General features: G+C 42.0%; 2 protein-coding genes and 1 long non-coding RNA gene across 4 annotated transcripts in view; 1 reads left to right on the top strand and 2 right to left on the bottom strand.

The window, feature by feature from the left end:
* The window catches only part of LOC306930446 (bicaudal D homolog 2), a 19,170-nt gene extending 15,003 nt beyond the window's left edge, over positions 1-4,167 (bottom strand). Inside the window, exon 1 of one of the 2 annotated variants that reach the window (XM_079511419.1) lies at positions 3,512-4,167. In XM_079511419.1, coding sequence (XP_079367545.1) covers positions 3,512-3,751 — 240 coding nt within the window. In that variant the 5' untranslated portion in view covers positions 3,752-4,167. The remainder of the gene's footprint in view (positions 1-3,511) is intronic. The other variant, XM_079511420.1, reaches the window with a different exon arrangement.
* Positions 3,707-8,265, top strand: LOC306930483. The gene is made up of 3 exons (XR_013790893.1): positions 3,707-3,835; positions 4,403-4,527; positions 8,137-8,265. It is a non-coding gene; the product is annotated as an uncharacterized lncRNA (long non-coding RNA).
* On the bottom strand, positions 7,287-18,691 carry tkta (transketolase a). Its single transcript, XM_079511475.1, has 14 exons — positions 18,408-18,691; positions 16,085-16,202; positions 15,734-15,859; positions 15,239-15,336; positions 14,042-14,233; positions 13,661-13,779; positions 13,305-13,501; positions 12,825-12,989; positions 11,245-11,401; positions 10,699-10,829; positions 10,487-10,570; positions 10,268-10,361; positions 9,494-9,616; positions 7,287-8,345 (listed from the first exon to the last, which is right to left on the bottom strand). The coding sequence occupies exons 1-14, from the start codon at positions 18,512-18,514 to the stop codon at positions 8,158-8,160; spliced, it is 1,899 nt and encodes a 632-aa protein (XP_079367601.1). The 5' UTR covers positions 18,515-18,691; the 3' UTR covers positions 7,287-8,157.

Below are 18,691 nucleotides of genomic sequence, written 5' to 3'. Positions count from 1 at the left end.
GAGTCAGACCAAGTCTAGACTACCCATCTAAATGGCTGCACTGGGAGTCAGACCAGTGTCTAAGTCTAGACTACCCATCTAAATGGCTGCACTGGAGTCAGACCAGTGTCTAAGTCTAGACTACCCATCTAAATGGCTGCACTGGGAGTCAGACCAGTGTCTAAGTCTAGACTACCCATCTAAATGGCTGCACTGGGAGTCAGACCAAGTCTAGACTACCCATCTAAATGGCTGCACTGGGAGTCAGACCAGTGTCTAAGTCTAGACTACCCATCTAAATGGCTGCACTGGGAGTCAGACCAGTGTCTAAGTCTAGACTACCCATCTAAATGGCTGCAGTGCACTGGGAGTCAGACCAGTGTCTAAGTCTAGACTACCCATCTAAATGGCTGCACTGGGAGTCAGACCAGTGTCTAAGTCTAGACTACCCATCTAAATGGTTGCACTGGGAGTCAGACCAGTGTCTAATATACAAAGCAGGACAGCTTCTGAATTCAAACGGCACAGTTCCAGATGCTGCCTCCTGTTAGATCTTGATTACCACCTTGCTGTAAGCCATAAAAACTGTCATAACAGATACTGTTGCATTGTGTTTAATTGAAAATCTCCTATTTATGGTGAGCAAGGCGGTCATACAACGCAAAGCATAAATTAGTCTATAATAGAGGTAGTATTATGTATTGAATTGACTGATATATCAGGACAATGTAGAATTATTTACAATATCATCAGCAGATATGGACACTAGTATTAGGAAAATGTTCTTTTTCAAAAATGTTAACTTTTTTAAATAATAATATACATTGTTGATCATTATGTTACAGGCATTTCACCCATTTTCAACCTTCATATACTGTAACAACTGATACTCAATAATGCCCATTAGAAGATGGCAAAATGTCTGTCTACTCTCATTGGTAGGCTATGGACAGTTAAGAAACTTGCCTACCAATGACAAAACTGATGCTATAATAGAAGCCATTGTTATTGGGTTAATAAAAAAAGGTTTGAAATCTTGTTTGAGATGACCCAACCTGCCTAACGATGATGTCACTGGGATTTGGTCATTTTAAGCAATGCTCTTAAACAGTGAGTAAGAATGGTTATAGAAATGGAATGGAAACGTAAGATGGGGTAAATGACCATGCCTAGAATGAAAGGTATGTACACACACAGTGAAATCAGAAGCAATGGTGGGTAAAGTGTTCATGACATTAATGATGGATATTGGAATCTATGAGAGGAAGAAAAAATGGGTTGATAATGGCCTTCCTGTTCTCTAAACTATAAGATGCACCTTAAAAAATCCATATTGGTTTAGTCAGGTCACTGTTAAATACCTGGAAAGAAGCTGTAGTTGTTAGCTAGCGGACTCGGCAGACCATGAGTCCATGTGAGTCTGTGACCTCTGCTCTGCCTTTTAGGACAATGAAGAAGACAGATCCTAACCCTAAATCATACTCTGGTGAGTATAAAGTGGGCATTAAAATGCATCTTCAGGACAGGCATGAATGAATGACAGAATGAACAGAGGAAAGAGATGCAAACAATCCACCCTGGCAGAGAGATTTGTACACTCCGAGTTAAATTAACACTCAGGATGTTAGCCGACAGCAGTTAACAAGCTGAAGTTCACTCTCACTTTTTGATCAGGATAAGCCCTGACTTCAGCTTTACTGCGTCTAACCGACTACAACATGTCAAGCTACCTGCTGTCAAGATGTAAACAACAGGCACAGCCTCAAGAACTGCTGCATTGCAGAGTAGCAGGATGATATAGATTATAGAATGAGACGATCACCAACTTGTGAATGGATTGTCATTGAGCCAATTATTGCCATAACTGAACAAAACAGAAATAATTTAGGTACGTTCTGCCCCAGACCATAATATGATATGGTTAGGCTGCTGTAGTTTTGCCTGCGAATACAATATTTTGAGTGGGTGATAGATGTAGAGGATAATAATCTAATCTCAATTGTTTTTCAGTCACACACTGACGTGGCTGACTAAGACTGTAAGTGCCTTAAATGTGATCAGCTTATGGTTTTACAGCCACAGGTGTCTGAACCTTTGTCTAGAGTCTAGACATACTCTCTCTGTAGTAATAATATTCCAACCATAACGTACCGTCCGTACTCAACACTCAATCCTATAATCCTATGTCCTTTCATTGTAAATAATAAGCCACCACATGCTGGGAATGCCTAATACACTTTCATCATTACATTACACTGTGATCGAATGATCGAGTCATTTCAATGTGTAGCCTACTAGCCTTACATCTGTAAAAACAAAATCTGTTTAATTACAGCCATCTCTGTGTGGTTTATATGAAGTCATTTAAAGTGTGGGTTCATCTAGGGTGGATGGTGGGTCACCTGGTGGGAGCTATATTTCTTCCCAGTCGGTCTGGGTTTGAATCAAACCCAAAGCTCTTGGCTGCCTTCTCAGTCCTCTCTCCCACACTGTGACTATCAAGAATAATGCTGCAAAAATATTTTATATTTGTGTGTGTGTGTGGTGTTCTAATTAATGTAACACAGTATCATGTAAAACCTTTTCAGTACACGACGTGTGTATTTTAACTCTGGCTTGGTACACTACACAGTTAACAGTGTTCATTTAACTCTGATAATATTAAAAATGACCTGGCAGTAAGTAAGTTGACTCTTAATTTAGCACTCAGGGTTTTGTGGTGTAGTGTGGCATGAAGACCCAGAGTGGTAAAAATGTGCTACTTTGTACTTGTTATAATAACCCTGAAGGCTGCTGTCATAGATTTTAGAGCCCATCCATCATGTGGAATTTGATGATGATGATGTGGCGTATACAGGGCAGCATAATTTATGAAAAGGTCTATGTGTTTTGCTCACAAACGTAGGCTATTCATGCGATGGTTATTGTGATTGTCTTTAAAAAAGAACTGGATTGCTGCTGTAGTACACATACTCTCACAGTTACGGGCCACATAGGCTATGCCGCTATGCAGTAGCCTATGCAGCGAAACCCACTGTCCCATCTGCCAGGCAGGCTGTGGAGAATCTGACACACCAGAAGCAACATACCAGGAGCCAGTCTGGACAAGTCAATGAGAAGGGGAAGGGATGTAATTTATGAATGCATCTTGCACACAACCAAAAGATTAGCATGGTTTTATACCGGCCAATTGGCCGGTATAAAACTAAACCGCTTTCTCGCAGCATTTCACCATGGTGTGTCATGAAACTTAAAATGTTTTCATTCTTCACAAACTAACGTTTATTCATTGCGGTGGTATTTTTGTGTTGAAATGATGGTAGGCCTGCATGATTTGATATAGAAGACAGTTAATTAAATCTAAATGAAGTGAATTGCGTTGCACATTTTGCCAGCTTTAGCCGAATGTAAGGTCAGCTCTGTCGGTTATCTTTTGTTCTGGTGGTTGACTTTCAAAGAGACTGGTACATTTAAAAAGAAAATAAAATAAAATACACATTTGCTAGTTGGCTTAGTAGTGACCTCACGCTACCTCCTTCAGCTGGTGCAGCTCTTGTCGAACCGTCTCGTATTCGGTTTCCAACTCATCGAATTTCTGCTTGAGTTGTTGTTTTTCTTCCAGCACCGCTAGTCCACACTCAGCCGCCTGGATCTTTTCGTGGCTCGTTTCGCGCAACTCCCGCGACAAACGCTCGATCTCCGATCGCATCCATTGTGGTCCGGCCTCTGTCACCAATGTCGCCTCGGGATATTCCTGGTCCTCCATAGACATCTTGGCCTGTCCCGGTCCGGATCTAGCGACCACCGCGATAACGGACCCAGCCCTAGAAGCAGTGCAGAAAATCCGCTACAAAAAGTCAGTGGCTTCTGTGTTTCAACTCCATGACTGTGACTTTTGCACTGAGACCCCGGGCCTTCGTCTACCTTTGTCAAAGAGATCAATCAATGTTCAGTTCGGATATTACTTTTATTTGACATTCTCAATTATTTGCGGTCGCTGAGATTCTTTTGCCTCTTGGACTGAAGGGGAACCAAGCTGAGATCACCGATTGGAAATAGGCAGGACTACATTGCATGTGGTTCAAATCCCGAATGCGAGGGAGTGGAACTGTAGTTTTCAGTACTACGACTTTATATCGAAGTATACGTACATGTATTACCATATTGACTTCAACTACCAGAATGCTTTGCTCGCGCGCTGTAGCGTTCAGAGAAACTTTGAACGAATTGTCGACACAACACTGCCATCTAGGGACTATGTAGCATTCTGCTGCAATTCCAAACAAAATTATATATATATATATATATATATATATATATATATATATAGTAGGAGGTATGAGTGAGCAGGAATAACCTTGATATAAGCAATTAATATAAGTTCATATTTACATTGTCAACGTCATTCTGTATTTTATATTAGCTCTTAGGGACATTCCTGACCTGTTGTTATTACTCATGGACATTGCTGTGACAGTGACAGGCTGGCCAGTCTGGTTCAGGAAGTCTGTCTGCTGTCTCCTAGTGAAACTGACAACATACTGAATGGTTTGTATTGCTCTGTTAATTTATATTTCTTGTGGGTCTCTAATGGGTTTGTTGTTAGACTTTCACTGTCTGTCAGGTTCTCTCTTTCATTGTATCTAATTATCTAATTAACATTTAAAAGATAAACTTTTATATTGATCCTTGTGGGGAAATTCAGGTGTCATAGCACGCAGCAACAGCAGTATAGGCCTACTTCAACTCAACTTCAGTTTCATAGTCACACCACAAGTTTAAATGTAGGCTATGTGTATTTATGAGTCAAACTATCTATGTTACTCTGGTATATCTTTTTCCAGGACTATGGACAATCGCATTCAAGAATTCTACCAGCACTGTATGTTTTATCTTATAATTGCATGAACTGAAAGTGAAAGTTTAAGGAATGGTGTCTACTAATTTAGTTAACATGCATGTATTATTTTATTTATTCATGTATTTTCTATTTGACAAGTTTTACCATTTTTTTGCTGTCTGTTTTGGGCTGGGGTCTGGAATGGCACTTTATAGGCCCTATCGTTGTGAGTATTCATACTATAATATAATTCTTGTTATTGGTTTGGTATATTGGAAGGAAGATAAATATGATGGACTTCATTGTTCAGGGACAGTGTTCATGTTGTATTTCTAGCACTTGTGCTTCCTGCATTCCTCTCAGTGTTCCTCATTTTAATATTTGAGTTGGTTGGCATAGTGTCTGGTAAGTGGTAAGATGCACTTCAACTAACACTTTTAACAAATGACACTGCGTTATCTGTCTATATCAGTAGAACTCTCCCTTCCTTACTCTGAATTGAATTCCATATGTGATGTGATGTGATGTGTGATGTGTGATGTGTGATGTGTGTGTGTGTGTGTGTGTGTGTGTGTGTGTGTGTGTGTGTGTGTGTGTGTGTGTGTGTGTGTGTGTGTGTGTGTGTGTGTGTATGTACTTGTTCTCAGGTCTGCCAGCACATACCATGAAATGTAAAGGGCAGCCATATGATAGAAGAGGTAAAGTTTATAATAATTCATAATTGTTATACACTATAGCTTGTATTAATTAAATAATTAGCTAATATCCATCTCCAGATGCATACTGGGGATTATGTGCTGCTTTATGAACTTATGAACTTAAACTCATATCATGGTAAAGTCTTGTGGCAATGATATACAGTATATTTAATATGAGAATTATTCATGAATAGTTTCAGGGTGGTAAAGCTATATATTTTACTTCCAGTTTACACACTGTCTTATGGGATTGGGATCATGTTTTCTCCCTTACGGAGCTATGTATGTGGCTGGCTGCCTGCCTGGCTGGGTGCCTGCCTGCAGGGTGCCTGCCTGGGTGGGTATGAGCACGAAAATAGCTTACTTACTTACTTAATCCTCTTCGTCCCAGGTGGGACATAAGGCCTTAACGACCTTCCTCCATCGGGACCTGTTTTGTGCTGCATGTTGTGCCTCACCCCATGTCAGGTTCATCTCCTTCAGCTCTGCTACCACAGTTCGGCGCCAGGTTTATTTTGGGCCGACCTTTCTTCCTTTTCCATACAGGAGTCCATCCTAGAGCGACCTTAGGTATACGATCCTGTGCCATCCTGAACACGTGCCCCAGCCATCGGAATCTGCGGTGTTTGATCTCCATCACTACGCTGTTGCACTTGGTCATCCGGTGTAGCTCTACGTTAGATATCCTCTCAGGCCAGAAGATTTGGCAGATTTTCCTGAGGCATCGGTTGTGAAAATGGCATGGTTGTTTTTCACCACCTGTGCGCAACCTAACACACACACAAACACACATGCACATATTAACTGTATATATATATGATTTCGGTTGTGCCAGTACAGTACAGTACAGTACAGTACAGTAGAGGGTACAGTAAGTAGAGGGACCCCCACACGGTAACTGTCATTTCTCAACCGTTTCGGACGTGGGGCCCGCTTGCCGGAATCAGCCCGGCCCCCTGGGCGCATTCCTGGGGGTCTGGATGTTTCTGGGACCCACCCGGGGACTCCCTGGGGACACCCGGAGACCCCCACATGGTAACTCTGTCATTTCTCTACCGTTTCGGACGTGGGGCGGCTCGCCGGAACCGGGCCGGCACCCTGGCCGTGGTCCTGTGGGTCTGGAACTTCCGGGGACCCCACACGGAGTTGCACCACTCACTTCACACAGGTGTAATTTGTTCTTGTCGAGGAGCAAAACGGAAATACTCCTGTGGTAGGTAGCCTGGTAGGACTAGGCAGCCCAGAATAACGTCACATATATAACACCATAGTAATTTCATAGTTTCAAGATAGACTGAGGTCAAGGTTGGTGAATTCCATAGGAGCTAAATACTTAAGTGCATTATTGATTTCATTCATAATGTATTTCTCTTTTCAAACAGGGAGGTGAGAGAAATGTTCTAAGAGGCAAATTGTGGTAAAGTGAACATGTTTTCACCAAGCAGACCTGTGTTTTAAGGACATTTAGGATAATTATGCTTAATTCTAACTGCATTTTAGAGTAACAATGGAGACTGATATTTGAACATCGGCCAACGTCATTCACGTTCATGAACAAATCTTGGCATTTTTTTCATTTTCTAAAGAACCTACCTCAAACAGTTAGATTTGAGAAATACATTTATAATTTATGGTAATGGCCGGATGCTGTAATTTATTAAGTTTATTTCATTTATTTAGACTGTTTCAATGAAAAATTCAAATCATTTATACATTTATAATGCCCAACGCATACAGTACAATATAAAGATGAAAACAATGAACTCATGAACTATTAAACTCAAATGCAGAGGACTTTATTCAATGAAATTAAGGTACATACAAATTTTCAAATAATAAATAAAGTGTCTGTTTTGGGGTTTACTATCCAGATGTAACTGTACCATCTTCATGGCCACAATAAAGCACATTTTCATGAGCAATAGCAAGCTTTGTATCATTCCGTTATTTACTGTATCCTTACTCAGTCTTGTCTATACCCATATGTTGTTATCCACACAAACTACTACTTGCAGATTATATTTTGGAAAATGTTAGCACCTTCTGCTATTTCAATGCCATCCGGTAATTTACTAATGTGCATTGTGGTTTTACGAAGCATGGGTTAAACTTAAGTGGATGTCTGTGACTATGACTATCTTTTTCTCCATTATTACTTCTACTAACATGAAATCTATTTAAATCTATCACAGATTGTTGTCATGATAAACACACCTATTACTATATGCCCCACCCAGTAAGAACTACATCAGAATAATATAAAAGTATTAAAATAGATTGTCATAAGTTGCATTCGGTTGGACATATCAAAGAACATTTCAAAAACACATGAGTACATCACTTAATACTTTTGTTGAGTCAGGACATGTAAGAAACTATTGTAAGATGAGTGTCCAGTAAACTGCCAGCCATGTTTCTTGGCTCATCATAGCAGAACGTGATGTTGTGGCATTGAGGTATCTTGTGACAGATGCATAAAAGAAAAAAGATGTGGAACTTTACTTCAAAATGTACGGCACAAACTCACATTACTTTATTTAACACACAAGGGGATTCACAGAAGGGATTATGGAGTCAGGTGTCATGTCACCTTGAAAACATACTGCTTCTTTTAAACAGTTGGGTGAGGCAAGAGGACGTCTACTTGGCATTGGCAGAGTTGCTGAGCATCTTGCGAACAGCCTGAGCAATGGCGTCACGATCAATGCCGTAGATCTTGAGCAGCTCGTGGGGTTTGCCACTGCGGGGAACATGAGACACAGCCAAGCGGTGCAGACTGAAGCCAGACTCATTGACTACAGCTGAGCACACTGCCTCCCCCAGGCCACCTGTGGAAAATCAATGTGTCATGTGTGAGAACTCAGTGGGTACTGTCTCTCTGTCTCAGAGAGAGCCATTCACCTCTCTGTATTTTCTTAAATAGAGAAAGCGAGACATAGGGAGGGGATGGTATGTAATTACATATATCCATCTACTCTAATGAGCCAGAGCCTGCTGATCCATTAACTTAAAATGCAGAGGACAGCCATATGTGCTGGAATCCCACTCTCAAGATCTAACCTTCCATTCCCATTCATGCATGTGGGTCTGTGATATTTAAGGTAAAATCAGTTAGATAGATGCTCAACGTCTGGCTGATTACAAATGCCTCTCATATCTTTGGTCCAGTCCATGCCCATGCCCACCCCCACTATGTTAATGTGCCCAGGCGCATGCCCACATTGGACTGGCATTTTAGAGTATTATGTAGGTCACAGAAAGCCCCTTGGGCACAGGCTCAGCCAAGGAAATCTGACAGCACTCTTCCTCTCTGGGCCTTCCTATCTACCTCCTCAGCTAAAATCATGCACCACACACTCTCCGAAGGCTTAGGAGAAGCCATGTCACAGACACAGAGATGTGATATGGCGGGATGTATTTCATTGGCTTAGGACCTAAGCCAATGAAATACATCCCGCCATATCACATCTCTGTTGCTGAGCCAATAGAAGTGGGCCATCGCAACACTCTGTAGACCAGTGGTTCCCAAACACTGGGTTGGGAGTCGGGACCCATATGTGGGTCAAGGACAAATTTTTATGGGTTCACGAGTAGCCCATTATTTTTTTCTTTCCCCAGATATCAAAAAAACAAATTAAAGGTTTTCAAAAACTCACAATTTAAGTAAAAAAACATTTTTTTTCAAAATAATTCCTTTTAAAAAGGGGGTAAAATCCATTCACTAGTCTGAGGAAAATACTTTTATTAAGTAGTGAAAATAGCAGATCTACAAGCTCACAACACATTGCATTGCAATGTGTTGTGAGTGACTACTTGTGGATCGGCTATTTTCCACTGTGTTGAGCTAAAAGGTTTGGGAACCACTGCTCTAGACCAATAAGATGGCCTCAACTACATATAATATAGTATGTGTAGGCATAATGCAAAACAGGCTGTCAATCCTTCTAAAATATGAATAGATTCCTTGAAAATGCACCTTCATAGTAGTGATCTTCCACAGTAATGATACGCCCCCTGGTGGTGCGGGCATGGTCAATAATGGTTTTGGCATCCAGTGGTTTGACTGTGAATGGGTCAATGACCCTCATGAAGATCCTCTCTGGGGGAAAAGAACAATCATATAGGGCACGCTATTGTTAAAGAAAAAGAAAAGTTTAACTAAAGCCAATATCACAAAGAAATAAAGCTTTGAGCCATTCTTTTCCTCTTCTTTTTTTTTTACATTACAATTAACAATAATTAATTCCACAGTGTAGAATGAATAGATTGTCACAGTGTTCACTGAAACCTGATGCAAACTATGTAATAAAATCTGACTGAAAAGCTTGTGCTGAAGGGAGGTGCAGTTGCTCGGGATTAGATCAGCATGTTAAAAAATACATTTTAATTGAATAAGTTTAGATATGTAAAACAAAAACAAAATGAACACTCAGAACTTTGCAGTTCAGCGCTGTTTAGCATTTTCTGCCATAGATCATCATTCTCTCTTTAGTCTTATTATCCTCAGACTTTCCTGTTTAACTCTGAGGAAGACACAATTAAGAAATGTCAGCAAATAATCAAAGCGGCCAGTCGAGTGCTCCAGTGTTTTATTTGGGTAGTCTCTTCTGAAGTGCCCATGTATTATTCTCTCTGATTCAAATTGTCCCTGTTGAGCAGTGAGCACAGACGAGCCCTTCTACCTTCAACTGGCTGAAGTGTGTTGGACTTCTCTTTGTACCTATCCTATACTGTAATACTCAGACTTTACCTTTCTTGAGCTGCTCAGCTGCAGCCAGAGCCTCGTGCAAGGTGACCCCAGCTGCCACCACAGTCACCTGGTCTTCCTTACTCTGGCAAACGACCTGGTGAGAAGGAAAGGAAATACTGGCAGTCATGCAGGAGGAAACATCACCCCAGAATTCACATTATTTAGAAAAAATAGTTTTTGTCCCTTGGCAGCCACTAAGTATAAAACATTTTGTTCTACCTTGGCCTGCCCAACATGGAAGTCCTCATTGCTGTTGTAGATGATGGCATTCTCTGGGCGGCTAGTTCTGATGTAGCAAACACCCTTCATACACAAAAGGATAACAAAAGGTTATAAAGATTTGTACAGTATATTTCATAGTTATTTCATAAGAGATAATGTCATAAATACGTTTTCGGGAAGCCACTTAGCTTTATATAGGTTTTAAGTACCTTTGTATTTGCAGCTAGCTCCACAGCCTTCTCAGTAGCCACACCATCACTGGGATAGAAAATGGTTGCCGTAGGAATGGCCCTGAACATGGCCATGTCCTCGAGTCCCATCTGAGAGGGACCGTCCTCTCCTGGAAATACATGAGAAACTCAAATTGTATTCACATCACCACTCCACGAATAGTATATACTGGCTAGGTCAACTGACAGCTACAGTATGAATGCAGGTGTCCAGACATAGAGTGTCATGCAGTGTACCTGCACTAACAGAGGGACACCTGGTTCCCTGGTGACAGCTTCCAGGACAGACAGGAAAGGTGAAAGAGGGGAAGGCTGAGAACTAGAGGGTGAGGGGTGAGGGGTATAAGGGAAACACAACATTAGAGGAAGGGAGAGAAAGGACACATAAACAATCTCTCACACGCACACACACACGCACGCAACACACATACACACAGAGAACATTCATTTTTGGGAAGTGGTGAACATTGGTGTGAGGGTGCAGAACAGGGGAGGGATTGAAGTGTGTTGTCAGGGTTTACTAACCAATGGACAGGCCACAGTGGGAGCCACATAGGACGATGTTGCTCTCTGAAATGGCAGCCATGCGGAGCTGGTCATATGCGCGGGTGAAGAAGGAGGCCAGAGTGCTGGCAAACACAACGTTCCTCTCACGGGCAGCACAGCCCATGGCAACACTGACCTATAGGACATGAATAAGCATGAGTCAAAGAATGGAAGATTATTATTACTAGTCCTTACCCGTTCTGAATATATGAACAGCAAATGATGTTCGCCAGATGGGGCAGTAGAGAGTACTCTCTACTGCCCCATCTGGCAGAGTCAGGTTAATATAAGGAAGTGTAGGCTACAGACAGACAGAATGACTGACTGACTGACATTTTTCGGTGCATTAATAGATTAGATTATCGATGCGCTTCAGATGCATTCTTATCTTTCCCCCACATTTGATCTTGAGATGAACATCCAAAAGGGCAAAAATCTCCTGCATCTATGTCATATAAAGGGATGGATGCTGATTCTTTAACCAAAAGATCAAGTTTAGTAGAGAGTCATGTCTCAGTGAGGAGATCCTCTATCAAAGCTCAGATGCTTTACTGTCACATATGAGTGGAATCTTTGGCATGCCTCCTCGGATCATTTCCTCTTTCCTGTCTTGAAAGCCCTCCCCAATCCCTGAGCTCATCTCCTGAATGTGTCTAAAACTCTAAATATTATCAAGATTGTCAAAGGAAAAAACAATAACCGTTAATCGCTTGAAAAAACTGACCATAGCTAAGTGTGGAAGCTACAGCTTTATCATATACAAAAAATTATAATATTAAATATTATAAATAAATTATAAATTTGTTAATTTGATCATTATACTTCAATTATCTATAATATATTCCATTCAATAACAAAAATATGCGATGCACACTTTGATTGTATAGGTTCATGCTTCACTTTCACAGACAATTTCATTGAACCCTGTCTAATTTTGGCAATTTGAATGTTCCAGCTTTGCACATGAAACATTGTGAGAACTGTCGTGCATGCAGCCAGATGGCCCCACCCTTTCTGCACTGATTAATATTTCACCTCAGAAACTGTCTGTCATAACTGCTTCACATCACACATGCGCCTGACCTAGATTGAATGGCGCTGCTACATTAAATCCAGAAGGGCCCGGTCGTCTCTCCCAAAAATGTTAATCTACTCGGGTCAAATAAACAGAGACGAGATGAGATGGAGGCTAGCCAGCCATAGGCAGCAGCTGCCTTGCACACACCATAGAGCGGTGTGTTGTAAATGGGTCACTCACATCATGGCTGGAACACCCAATGAATTATTTAATCATCCAGCCTTAGACACACAGACAAGAGACATGTGGGTGGATTCGGCCAATCGGAGGCAGGAGAGGGTACTTCACTCAGCGAATCAGCAGTGGATGTGAAGAGAGCTTTATTTAGAAAATCCAATTCTGAACATTTGAGAGGATGTGTGATTCAGAGAGCTTGATGGAGACTAAACGTAAACCTTATAATAGCGAATCACATTTGAACAAATATTATTTAGGGAAAATAGGGTGAATGTGTTTGGGTAAAGGAGAGGTCATACTGTACCATGTTTTGCTGAGCAATGTAACACTCGACAAAACGATTAGGGTGCTCGTTCTTGAAGATTTCAGAGTAGGTTAAATTGTTGGTATCTCCATCGAGGGCGACGACCCGTTCATTGTAACGGCCCAACTTGGCCAGAGCCATCCCATATGCCTTACGAGTGGAAATCTATAGAGAGAAACCAATCAATCAGTCATAAATAACTTGGGCTTGTAGATTTGTTATTTTCAAATGGCCGAAGGGTTGAAGTGGTTAATGTATGGTTTGTAATAATAATCAAAATCTACAAGGTAACGCAAGTTTTCAAAAAATTGTGTTGTAAAAGTACAATATTTGCCTCTGAGAAGTAGTGGAGTAGAAGTAAAAGTACAGAAAATATTAGAGAAATACTCCAGTAAAGTTAAAAAAAATACTTAAGTACAGCACTTACAGTAGTACATGTACTTAGTTACTCTACACACCACTGGTCATTGTGGGATATACCTTCTCTCCAGGCTTATAGCTTGGAGCGCTGGGCATCCTGATATTCCTCAAGCTAACGGGCGGTGCGTCCTCTATGGGAACAGCAGGGTACAAGCGCTTGCTGCTGTTCACGATGCGACTCTGCAGGTCCTTCATAACCACCTCTGCCATGTCCTTGGGCAGAGGCTTGGCGTGCCAGCCCAGCTTGTCCTCTGCAGCTTTGAAACCACACAAACACCACCTCAATATATAAAGTCTCACACTGCACAGTGCAGAATTAAGACTTGTTCCACAGTTTGGGAGCCAGAAGGGAGAAGAGGCTGGGACGTATGGGGAGTTGGGAAGGTTCTGACAGCTTCAATGTGATGTTACAGTACCTGGAATGCCCTTGCCCTTTATAGTTTTAGCGAGGATGGCGGTGGGCTGGTGGCGTGGCTGGCTCAGGGCCTTGCAGAGCTCCTCCACGCTGTGACCGTCCACAATGATGGCATGCCATCTGCACACACACACACACACACACACACACACACACACACACCAGAGGTGTTATTGAGGCGCATAACGATCACATTGTATGTACGCACGCACGCACGCACGCACGCACGCACGCACGCACGCACGCACGCACGCACGCACGCACGCACGCACGCACGCACGCACGCACGCACACACACACACACACAGTCACACACACAGTCACACACACATATGCACGTCGCACATCACTCTCTGAAACGCCTCTTCTATTAATTATTTACCCAAAAGCTTCGCAGCGTTTCTGGTATTTCTCCAGGTGGTGCTGCAGTGGTGCTGGGTCTGTCTGGCCCAGGCGGTTGATGTCCATGATGGCCACCAGGTTGTCCAGCTGGTAATGGGAGGCGAAGGACATGGCCTCCCACACAGCACCTTCTGACAGCTCACCATCACCCATCAGGCAGTAGACCGAATAACTGAGGTGAAAACAAACAAGAAAAAAGACTGCATCAAATGTGCATGTGTGTGTGTGTGTGTGTGTGTGTGTGTGTGTGTGCGTGCGTGCGTGCGTGCGTGCGTGCGTGCGTGCGTGCGTGCGTGCGTGCGTGCGTGCGTGCGTGCGTGCGTGCGTGTGTATGTGTGTGTTGGGGTGTTAGCGAGAAGTGTCATGTCGATGTCGCAAGCTAATGCTCCCTGACACTTTTCCAGTCAAATTGGTCCACTTTCGCTAATCTGACAGAATGGATTGGTAGCCAGTTGGGTGGGGCTGACTGCTTTGATTATTGACCCTCACTTCTTTGTCTACATACAACACATCACATGTGTTTTATGTATATATAATCTGAGTATTTTAACCTAGATTAACCACTTTCAACCTGACATCCCAATTGTGGGCATGTATGCAACATCTTCCAATAAATGTGAAAATAGCAGCTCTACAAGCATTGCCATGCAACATCATTGTACAACAAAGAATAAAATAGGCCTTATTGGTTAATTCACTATCACTTTTCGTCTGTGAAATAGCAAACATGCATCAATGTTTCCTTAACCTGCCGGTACAAAGGAAACACGCATTTAATGTGTGGAGAAATGCGATAGTACAAAGAACAAATGAAAACCTGGTTTAATTAATTCATACATCATGACACAGTGATGCGACATGTTAGCTCAACATCAGTTCCTGTTTGCAAGCGACACCGTCCTACTAAATTAGGCTTTATGACTGCTGGGGATGTGATTATTAGAGCAGAAGAATCGGCAGAGCTGAACATGCAGCCACACTGCACACCCAGAAATATTCTCACTGTACAAAAAAAAAACCTTGACCACCCAAATACATGCAAAATTAGATAAAAGAAAATGCTTAAAAGCCTCCAACTATGAAATACATCGCTGAATAGGCCTGCTACATTTTGAAAATAGGTCAGTGTGTATGTGTGTGTGTGTGTGTGTGTGTGTGTGTGTGTGTGAACTCTAACCTGGCCTTGTCAAAGTACTTCCCAGTGTAAGCCATTCCGCAAGCTACACCGAGCCCCTGTCCCAAAGAGCCAGTGGCCACATCCACAAATTGCTGCTTCTGAAATTACGGGCACACACACACACACACACACACACACACACACACACACACACACACACACACACACACACACACACACACACACACACACACACACACACACACACACACACACACACACACACACACACACACACACACACACACACACACACACACACACACACACACACACACACACACACACACACACACACACACACACACACACACACACACACACACACACACACACACACACACACACACACACACACACACACACACACACACACACACACACACACACACACACACATTGATTATAACCAAAATGAGGCTGTTTTCATACAATGCAGGGTCCTGTCCTGGGGTGTGAGGGCATATATAGCAGTTGACATGAGGAGTCACTCACAGGGACACTCACAGGCGTGGGGTGGCCCTCCAGGGTGGAGTCAACCTGGCATAGGCTGAGCAGCTCACTCTCCTTCAGATAGCCTGTCTCTGCCCACATGGAGTACATGGCCGGGGCGGCATGACCCTGGGGACGGATACACACGTGACGTCACAGTCTGCAGACTAGCTGATAGACACTCATATACACACACGCATGCACACACTGAGCGTTCATTTTAACCACGCTGAAGCATACATGAAAAAACACGCACGCACATGCGCACACACACTCACGCACGCACGCACGCACGCACGCACGCACGCACGCACGCACGCACACACACACACGCCATATGAAAACATTTTAAACCTTAGACAGGATGAAACGGTCATTGTTGAAGTTCCTGGGATCTTCAGGGCGAAACTTCATGGAGTGAAAGTAGAGAACAGACATGATCTCAGCCACACTGCAGCATGATGTTGGGTGCCTGCAGGAAAGAGGCTTCCGTTACTCAAATGTCTAACATGAATGTACACACACACACACACACACACACACACACACACACGCACGCATGCATGCACACACGCACACACACATGCACGGGGCATTGGTTTAAAAGGAATTTTAATTTGGCTTTTTCATTCAAATTTGAAAGCTTTTAATTATTTTTGCAAATATCAAAGTCAAGGTCAAGGTCTTAATATACGGACATAATGACGACCAGCAAATCACTTTGTGTTATAACTAAATAAAGATAGATAGATAAAAACAGCAAATATCATGGATAACTTTTATTTATTTTCTACCCTCTGCAAGTAGTCTCGCGTTACCAGACTGTTGCCTCCGCAATTTCCAAATGCTTCCATCATACAGTCTGGAGAAACGGAAGAGCTGTCATGAGTAAAATATAAAGTGGAAGTGGAGCCTCCTCCCCATTTCCGTTTCGTCTTTACAGTGGCGCACATTTATCCTAATATAAATAGAAATCACCTAAGCATATATAGCTTGCTGCTTAGCAGAAAAGGAAATAAAAAAATAAAACATAAAGATAATTTAAAATATATTTTCGTGAACGGAAATGGCAGCTTCCTTACTCAGATTTCAGGAGGTGTAGTTCCAGACTCTATATAGCATTCGGAGATTGTGGAATAGTTGTCTGGCTACGCGAGACTACTCTGCAAGCAACCAACTGGTGTGAGATATGCAGTGAGAATACTCTGAGAAGAATCACCTTCACATACTGTGGAGGTGGTTGGCAAAATATTTGTTTTCCAATTATCACATACCATTAAACTTGAATTGATGTGCCTCCCATAAAGTCAGATTTCAGGTGTCATATAGAACCATCCAGAGAACTGTCCAGAGGCACCACTTAGCATCGATTTGTAACAAACTAAGTCAGTATTAGTCTCATATAACCAGACTCTTCACAGCTACGCCCTACTTATTATACTGCAGGCTCTGGCCTATACTTAGTAAGTAGGCCTCTTTGATCAGTGATCAAAGACACTAATGAACCATATGAATCAAACCATATCAAATTTTCTCTAATGGTTACGATTATATTTGCAAAAAAGAAATGAGAAAAGAATACCCCAAATAAATGTACAGCCAAACCCCTATGCAGAACATGGTTCCTCCTAGTTCCTATTCCTAATCATAATTCTGACCAAAAACATTTCTAAAACTTATTTCACAAAAGATTCTATCAGAGGCCTATACAGTACAATATGCATGATAGTATTGTTCCCACTGCCCCACTGAGTCCAACAAGCGTGCAGTCTGCATATCTACACGTGCAACACGCATCTACCGAACAATGAGCCAATGAGGTCATTGCAAATTCCGAATCAGATCTTGATATTAATATATTAAAAATATATATTCTTGAAACGGCAGAAACAAATACAATGGAAATCCAAAACAAATGAATAATATATAAGATATTCTCAACAATGAATCTGTACACACTTAAGTTATATGGGTGACTTAAATCCTCCCCTGAAAATATTTTCGTTTTATTATTCATATATTTAGATCTGTCTAAAATCAGTCCATTAGGGGTTGTGATTTGTGAAAGTAATTACAATTATTTACATTATGCATAATATTATAATAGCTTAAATCATTTTAATATTACTAATTTACTATAACTTTACAGTACTGATTACACAACATGGATAGACAATATTTTATGTCTATAAATTCAATACATGAAATGGTCTCATCTTAGTAAAGAACTCATGATCATTTTATTCTGCTAACAGAGCATGAGAACAAAGGCGGTACATGCTGTTCCCTTTCACTAGCATCCGTATCTTGTGTGTGTGTGTGTGTGTGTGTGTGTGTGTGTGTGTGTGTGTGTGTGTGTGTGTGTGTGTGTGTGTGTGTGTGTGTGTGTGTGTGTGTGTGTGTGTGTGAGAGAGAGAGAGAGAGAGAGAGAGATTGAGAGAGAATATGTATATTAGAAATATGCAGTAAATTCCTGTGTTAATTACTCCATTTGCAACACTGACATTGTATAAATGTACAGTCTCAATAATTATAACGTATAAAATAAATGTTACATTTATACATTATCAGAGTGAAATTAAAACTGAGGAGAGTAACAATGTGTGCATTGGATGTTGTGTTGAGTCAACTTGGCCATGCATGTGCACCATCATGTGTGTCAGTAGTGGAGACTCACCCACTGCCTGCAGCCGTGGTGGCCTTTATGGAGTTGATCCGGAGGCGGCTGGCGATGTTCCTCAGTGCCTGCACCGTCTGCTGGTCTGGTTTGTGATAGTCCTCCATGAAGCCAAAATTTCAAGCACCACAGACCCAGAAAAAGTGGGTGAAAACCACAACTAGAACAACGGTATGTTGTATGTGTGTGTATACGAGTCTGTGCGTGTGTGTGTGTGAGTGTGTGTGCGTGTGTGTATGTGTGAGTGGGTATGTGTGTGTGCGTGAGTGAGTGAGTGCGTGAGA

Source organism: Electrona antarctica (genome assembly GCF_951216825.1).
Source record: "Electrona antarctica genome assembly, chromosome: 9".
NCBI classification, from domain to species: Eukaryota; Metazoa; Chordata; class Actinopteri; order Myctophiformes; family Myctophidae; genus Electrona; species Electrona antarctica.
This window is presented reverse-complemented; position numbering and strand designations above follow the sequence as displayed.

Coding starts and splice junctions, on each gene's coding strand:
- tkta (XM_079511475.1), bottom strand. CDS start 18,514: ATGGAGGACTATCACAAACCAGACCAGCAGACGGTGCAGGCACTGAGG. Junction 16,203..18,407: donor ACCACGGCTGCAGGCAGTGG/GTGAGTCTCCAC, acceptor TCTTTCCTGCAG/GCACCCAACATCATGCTGCA. Junction 9,617..10,267: donor AGCTGAGCAGCTCAAGAAAG/GTAAAGTCTGAG, acceptor CTTTTCCCCCAG/AGAGGATCTTCATGAGGGTC.